The sequence below is a fragment of the Haemaphysalis longicornis genome, unplaced genomic scaffold (genome assembly GCF_048455015.1).
Source record: "Haemaphysalis longicornis isolate Haplotype H1 unplaced genomic scaffold, Haemaphysalis longicornis Haplotype H1 scaffold_1, whole genome shotgun sequence".
Classification (NCBI taxonomy): Eukaryota; Metazoa; Arthropoda; class Arachnida; order Ixodida; family Ixodidae; genus Haemaphysalis; species Haemaphysalis longicornis.
In genome coordinates, this window is record NW_027526203.1 from 396,133,105 (window position 1) to 396,140,903 (window position 7,799).

Sequence of the window (7,799 nt, forward strand, 5' to 3'; positions counted from 1 at the left end):
GATCGGCACCGTAATGTCTTCCCTGTCTTACCTGTTCGTTTAATCAGTTGTGTTGCTTCCCCAGCGTGAGCATAGAAGCTGCTCTGACGCAAGTGCTACTGTGCATTTACCTTTTGTAGGCTGGAATGGATGCAGTCAGCTGCACGCCAAGACCAAGCTGTGGGAGAGTTCCCGCCAGGACCTCAGTGTCTTTTGAGACAAGGCCGATGGCGAATTTCATGGGCGACGTGAAAACAAATGTGGGAAGCCAGCAGGCAGGCAGAAGCATTCCACTGAGCAAGCCCTTGGTTCCGGCTTCAACAACAGTGCCTTTGTTCCAGCCAAGCCAAGGCCGTTTTGACGTCTCCCGCGTAGCTGCAGGCAGAAACCTAGGACCGCTAGTTGCACCGAGTTCTAAGCCCCCCCACAGCTGGCCAATCCAGCTGGGAGAAATGCAAACCACAGCTCCTAAGCTATCAGAATGGCTGCTCCCTAATACACCTGCAAAAGAACTGCAACAGGGACAATCGGAGCGTTATCAACCAGGAGCTGCTTGTGGCTCCAAGCCCAAGCACGGCTGGCCAACCCAGCTGGGAGAGAAGAAAACCGCACCAGCAGAAGGGTTGATCCCTGATGGGCCGCCAGAAAAACAACAGCCACAGGGACGCTCCATGCATAACCCATCAGCAGTAGTACCTGGCTCTAAGCCCCCACACAGCTGGCCAACCTGGCTGGCAGAGAAGAAAACCACACCAGCAGAACGGCTGACCCCCAATAATCCCCCGCCAAGAGAACTGCCACGTGGACGCTCCATGCATGATCAACCAGCAGTCGCATCCAGCTCTAAGCCTGGACACAGCCAGCTGGCAGAGAAGAAAACCACACCAGCAGGACGGCTGATCCCTGATAAGCCCCCGCCAAGAGAACTGCCACGTGGACGCTCCATGCATGATCAACCAGCAGTTGCATCCAGCTCTTCTAAGCCTGGACACAGCCAGCTGGCAGAGAAGAAAACCACACCAGCAGGACGGCTGATCCCTGATAAGCCCCCGCCAAGAGAACTGCCACGTGGACGCTCCATGCATGATCAACCAGCAGTTGCATCCAGCTCTAAGCCTGGACACAGCCAGCTGGCAGAGAAGAAAACCACACCAGCAGGACGGCTGATCCCTGATAAGCCCCCACCAAGAGAACTGCCACGTGGACTCTCCATGCATGATCAACCAGCATTCACATCCAGCTCTGAGTCTAAGGACAGCTGGCTGACTCGGCAGAGTTCAAGATTAAGTGAAAGTGCATCTGCCAGGGCAGCGAAATGGCGGATGTTGAACAGTGTCGCATTTGAATCTGACTCAGAGGCTGAAAACAGCCTGCCATCCCCACTGAAAAAAGAAGAAGCCCCACATTCTAAGGTATTAAAATGGCTGAACTCCATTGAACCCTCCCCGAAAGAACTGCCACATGGGCGCTCCATGGGTCATCATCCTTCTGTGGCAGCATCTGTCAACAAAAACAAAGGCAGCAGACGAACCACACTGAAAGAAGAGGCACGCCCTAAATCAGATAAGTGGCAGCTGCGCCGTATTGAGCCCCCTTCAAATAACCCACCACGTAGACGCCCTGAGCGTGGCCAACCTACATATGCAGCCATGATGGCCCAGCAACAAATGCTCGCGTCTATGAACGAGTCTCAAGCACCACAAAGAAGCACAGCTTCCACAGCTGCATGGCAGTACGACGACGTCTCACGAAGGCGTAGTGTCGGAAAGACGATGTTTAGGCCTCATAGCGCCACCGTCACTCGTCCTGGCCAGCAGGCATGCGAGCAGCCCATGGATGTGTTGAATACGCATGGAGCTGTGCCCAACATTGCGGCAGCGTTCAACTCAGCTCGTATGGTGCATCAACACGTGCAAGACCCTAGAACAACTCATTGGCCTCAGAACGATCGACAAGCACAGAGGCAGCACCCAACTACTGGGATGAAGCAAAGTGGCTCAGTGCCAGCTGTGATGAGCAGCGTACCCAAGATCACTCTCGGCCGCAAAGCTTCATTACAGAGCACCGCAATAACTTCCACCTCCAACGGCATACATGCACACAGCGCCCAGACGGAAATGGCAAGCTCATCACATGCTTCCAACGCCAATCAAAAGGGCGTGGAGCCACAGGCCACGAAGACAAGAATAAGAACCGTTTTCTCTCCAATGCGTGGCACAGTGCAAGAGGTTCGTGCGCTTTCTACAATTTTTTTGTTCTACAAGCAGACAGGAGCAATGACCTGATTTCACAATTGAGTCACCTGTGTGCACCCTGATTTACAGATTTTCCCAAAAGCCTTGTCAATTGCATGCGATCAGTGTGCGTATGTGCAGCACAAAAGCTTGAAACCTGACAGCCATTCTATAGGATAGCTATAAAATTTATCCAACAGGGACGCATGACTACGACTGGCCAACAGGAAAGAACTCATGGGCATTGGACGGTTTCAGAAGTTGATTGCCCGGTCAAGGAGAGGAAGGTAAGCCACTTTTACTCCCCTCGTTAGTGCTTCTATTTTACAGAGAGAATTCGAAAAACTGACTGGTCTTTTCTTGGCATGTAGTCATATAAATCGGTTACAGAGTGTCAAAACCTGTTCATCTTCACTTTTAACATGGTGCAAACCTGAAAATATTTTCCTCCTGTTGGTAGTGGTCAATCTGTAATCCCTTAATTAAATGGGAATTATTTCTTGTAAGAGACGTGCAGGTGAACCTAGCTATGAAAGAGAGAGAAAGAGAGATGAGAGAGAGTATGCAAAGCTGGGCAAGTTGATATGAATCCATGCTAGAAAGCATGGATCCAGAGGGAGGTTGGGTGGTTGGTCATTGGATGGCACTGTTTGTCTGAGTGATAGGCTTTGTTCTGGCTAGACGTGCTGCTGCGTTCATTGCAGATCCAGCCCCCGATATGGAATGGGTGGAGGGAGGAAAGAAGCGGTAGCCTGTGAACAGTGGAGTCTGGATGGCTCACCGAAGAACCCCAGTCATGCGGGGCATTGTCCAAAAGAAAATTCCCCCCCTTTTTTCATTTCGTGATCAGTGACACATGACCATTATGAAAACACGCAAGCCTATTCCCTATATTCCCTTTCTAGCTCCCCAAATATATTTTAGGCATCAAAGCACTATGTTTTTAATTGTATAGCAATAGGTTACAAGCATCATAAAAGAAAATTCTAACCTCAAACGAATACTCATGAACAATACAAGAACAAGACAACTGCGAGAGCTTGCTTTGGTTTGCTGAATGAACCCCCTATTTTGTCATGAGGAAGTGACCAGACTTACAGCCATGACTGCGGAAAATAAGTTGACCGTCAGCCAATTACCTACATGTGCACATCACAAGTACGCCTGATATTTGTGCGCTTGTCATCACCACGTTTGAGTTCATTGCAACATGATCACGAAACGTGGACTTGCTTCCTGGTCCGCTTAACTGTTGCGAATGCAGCCTAGCAGACAGCACTGAGAGAGTGCTGTGCCAGCTGTGCCGAACTATCTCAAGACAGTTCCTGCCACATGTTGCATCAAACAACCCTTCTAGGGGAAAACTGCCAAAAGTCGCACTTCCGGGTGCCAATGACAAAAAAGATCACCAGTGAAAATGTGGGTGCGCATTGAGACTGAAAAAAAAAAAAAAGTAGAATGCACCCAAGTTATACTTGGGCTGCGAGGCATGCCGTAGTGGAAAGCTGTGGATTAATTTAGGCCACCTGGATATATTTAACATGCGCCAAAATCCCGACACTCAGGTGTTTTTATTTTTCTCCTCCATCAGAAAAGCAGCCACCACGGCCAGGATCAAACCTGCGTCCTTAGGCTTAGTACCACAATGTTCCGTCCACTTAGCCACTGCAGCAGATCACAGCTGAGATTTTAAGCGTCGCGTATATGCATTGCGACATCCATTATGTCACCCTAGGCTACCTTGGGGTGACATGCCATGCTGGGGTTTCCCCACTGTTTTCCCCTCAGATTATCTCTCCACACATGAGCACTAAGTGTCACACATTCCTATATATGCTGTCCCCGTTCTGATTATGCCACTACGTTTTAGCAGACAAGCAGAGTAACAAATATTGGCATTATGTTTAAATTTTACCATGCCAAATTTGCAGCTGATAGTATATGTGGATCCGGATGATTTCCTGTCCAAATCTCTTTTGCTGTCTCCCACCGTTCAAATATTGCTCCCATCTTCCTGAGAAAAGCCCTGGCGTAAAAATCTGGTAGGCCAAACCATTAATATGGTGGGGGATTACCCAGCGAAGCTGTTTTGGCTTCATTGGGTTGCACACACTTACAAAATAAAGCATGATTGACCGTGGTGCACGAAACTGCTGCATCTCGTCAGGCGGTGGTGTCCATGTGATTGGTGGCGAGAGCGACTGTGCCCCCTTTTCACACCTTATTCTCTCCACCCTCTCCCGCGTTTTGAATGCTGCTGCGGTGTGCCCTCTCCCCTTTCCACAGCTGTCACTCAGTGGCGAGTGCCGGCACCACTCTTTCTCTCTGCCCTTTCTTGTTCCTCACCCTTTCTCCATACTGGGTTTCTGTGTGCCATGGAAGAAACTGCACACGGACACGTTCTGTTCGAGCACATTTCCCAGCTCAGAGGTACACCCCTCCAGGGGCTGGAGGTACACAGCTTCTCTGTACGGAGAAAATAAAGCAAAACACTGAAAGGAGCCGTTTAAAGTGGCACTGTGGACATGTGCTTATCTGCAAGAGCAAAGGTCGCGACCTGTGCGTGCTGGCAGCTTTTGACCTTTGTGCTGATCATAGTACAGTTAAACCTGGATGTAACAAAATTGACAAAAGTTTGGAATTTTTCGTTATATGCAGGTTTTGAGTTGAGGATCACGGGAATGAAGCAGAAAGGAAGCCAAAATGCTAGACATCAGTGAAGGTGAACTCACCCTTCATGGATTTATTTCACAGCAAAATACTGAGTCAGTTGCGCCTGCTGCTTTCGCACAAGCTCAGGCCCTACACGGCACTCCAAAAAAGCAAGGTCCCTTATCCCCGTATATCAACAAACGTAAATTAAGTATCGCTTTTGCCTTTCGACACTTTTTGGCGCCTTAACATGCCTCAAAAACTAAACTTATGCTGAAAGGGTGCCTTTTTGCAACCTTGGTGCTCTTACCGCACTTAAAATTGTTAAGAGGGTGCTAGCAGGGATACTGTACCAGGCGGCGACATTGTCGTTCTCGCCGGTGGAGATGGCATTTAAAATTGTGCGCATGTCTTGAAAAGACACTTTTTCGTTTTCTGGCAAAAGAATTCATTACCGACAAATCGATACCACAGACATCAGCGGAGACTCGCAACTACACGCTGACAGGATGGCCTCGCACCTCGAAACTTAAGACTCGAAACGAAACCGCACTCACACGTGGGAACGAGCTGTAGTTTGTGGTGTGGGCAAAAAAAAAAAAAAAAAGTGTAGTTACTCTTGCTATCTGGTTTGGTGTCACGCTACACGAGCGAAACCAAAAGTGGATGCTACATTAGCCACAGTACGGCGCGAGCCGCTCCGTTCGTTGTCGTCGTCATGATGAATTCCTAACATACGAAATTCTAGTACCTTACATTAGTACTAGTATTCGCTAAATTAATTAATTTCTTCCGCCGATTTTTAACTAAAAGTGCAAAAAACAATGACTGAACGGCTTCCCGACTTCGTTGCATCAAGGTTAACTGCCTCAACCTTTCGTTACGTAGAGGTCGCACACACATAGGCTTCGATGGGGATGGCAAAGGGGGATTGGAAAACCATTAATCCAGGAATTCATTGTATAGAGGTTTGTTAGATCCAGGTTTAACTGTACACGATTTCCCAGCCGTGATGCACAGCTTTATGGTTGGTTCAAATCAGTCTTGTCGCGGTTCGCATATGCTGAATCCGTGTTTTGCATGCAGGTTTGATGTGTGTGACTGCATTCATGTACATTATACTTTGGTCATGAGAAGAGTAGCTACCATCTTGCGGGTCTAGTGTCTTGTTGCTATTGTACAGCACAAACAAGTGCGCGAAATTGACAGGAAAGGTGCTACTTCATGGCCATTTTATACTAATTGTCTACTTTCAAACACCAAAACAGGCGCGCAAAGCATCTAAGGTTTGGGGAAAGAAATCCACCTAACCACTTATAAAAGCGAGCCCCTCCCTTTACTGCAGTAAGCTTCAGTCACTTCCCAGGCTGATCATTTGATTAATTTCAGTGTAACGATGACACAAGTTTCCAGGTGACAGCTTGGAAATTGACTGAACCTTTCTGCATCAAAAGAAAGGGTGAATTTTTAGCCCCAAACCTTAGTTCCTATAGGTACGTCTGCTGTAGTGTTTGAAAGTGCATAGATTACCCGAGTAAAATAGATAGAAACTAGTGCCCCTCCTGTCACTTTCACATCCTTGTCTGTTTAAAACAGACAAGAACACCCTAGTGATGCCCATTCACTGTCTGGCCAAGGATGTTGCTCGCGAAGAAAGGAACCGCTCACTTCTTTTTTTGGTTAAGTGCATTTCTCCTAGTGGTTGTATGGTGTTGAAAAATTTTGATATGTCCCAGGGTACGAATATAATTATGTGATGTATTGTTGCACTTGCAGAACCAATATTTTTGCCACAGTCCAGAAGTTCCAGTCGACTCAAGTCAAGTCAAGAAGTTCAAGTCAAGTCACTAGTCAAGTACTACATGTAAATTAACTTGTTTATATTGGGCTCGTGCAAGCATGACTCAAAAAATTAATAGTTAATGTTTGACACGCCAAAGCTACACCAGGGAAATAAGACACCATCATAGTGCAAGGCTACGGATTCATTCAAACCATCTCTGAAAATTTAATGTGCTGTCACAAATTATAACCACAGGGGTTAGCTGGCATGCTACTGCTACAACGTTAGGAGGAGGAACCATAGTCATTCTCCTACCATCCTGCAAATGTATGTTGCCAGCTTAACAAGAATACTGAAGCAGTTTTTCACACATTATCCCTGGGCCGCACCAGCTCTAGTCACTCGAGTGGCTCAATAAATCAAGCTGTTGAAAATGATGAAATAAGGGCAATCGGTTTAGTATTTTCAATTGCAAGAATGCACCTTTTAATCACAGATGAGAGTACCCTGTGCAGCACGAGGTTGGCTCTGCATGATGGCCCAGGGTTTAGGCGCCCAATTCCACTGCCACTGCATTATTCGACATGTACCCAGCCCCCAACCACCAGGCAAGTATAATAATGCCAAGATTTTTGACCCCAGTTTGACGAGCTCCAGACCGTGGACACAGCTGTGCTGCTTGTCTGGTTGTGTGACAAGAGGATCCCCTGCAGCATCAAGAACGGAAGGGCCGATATCCTCTTCAAGGTGACCCAGCCCGCTGCAAAGAACTAACAGCACCTACAGCGGCTGCACATGAACATCACCCCTACCACATCTCTTGGGTTCCTTCGCTGTTGCAGCATTGTTTCTTTTCTGGTCAGTGTGGCAATTTCACTGCCACAACACTGTTTGAATTCGTTTTTCATCAGCGCAAGGACATATTGCTTTCGCAGTACCTCTGCATTTCTTTTCTAGTCAGCGCAGGCAAGTCACTGCCACCGCATCTTTTGGGTTCTTTTTCTATCAGTGCAGGTGATATCTAGTATGTCACTGTCGCACTGTCTGTGCGTTTCTTTTTTCGTCAGAGCAGGAAAATTGCTGTCGTAGTATATCTGTGTTTCTCATCTAGTCAGCAGTGTGTGTTACTGTTGCAGTACCTCTGTGCTGTA

General features: G+C 47.6%; 1 protein-coding gene across 3 annotated transcripts in view; it reads left to right on the forward strand.

The window, feature by feature from the left end:
• The window catches only part of LOC144155332 (uncharacterized protein C18orf63-like), a 34,661-nt gene extending 27,232 nt beyond the window's left edge, over positions 1–7,429 (forward strand). For 2 of the 3 annotated variants that reach the window (XM_077686689.1, XM_077686690.1), the window contains 4 exons: positions 120–2,207; positions 2,414–2,500; positions 6,642–6,729; positions 7,291–7,429. In XM_077686689.1, coding sequence (XP_077542815.1) covers positions 120–2,207; positions 2,414–2,500; positions 6,642–6,716 — 2,250 coding nt within the window. In that variant the 3' untranslated portion in view covers positions 6,717–6,729; positions 7,291–7,429. The remainder of the gene's footprint in view (positions 1–119; positions 2,208–2,413; positions 2,501–6,641; positions 6,730–7,290) is intronic. The other variant, XM_077686691.1, reaches the window with a different exon arrangement.
• The last annotated feature ends 370 nt before the right edge of the window (positions 7,430–7,799 follow it).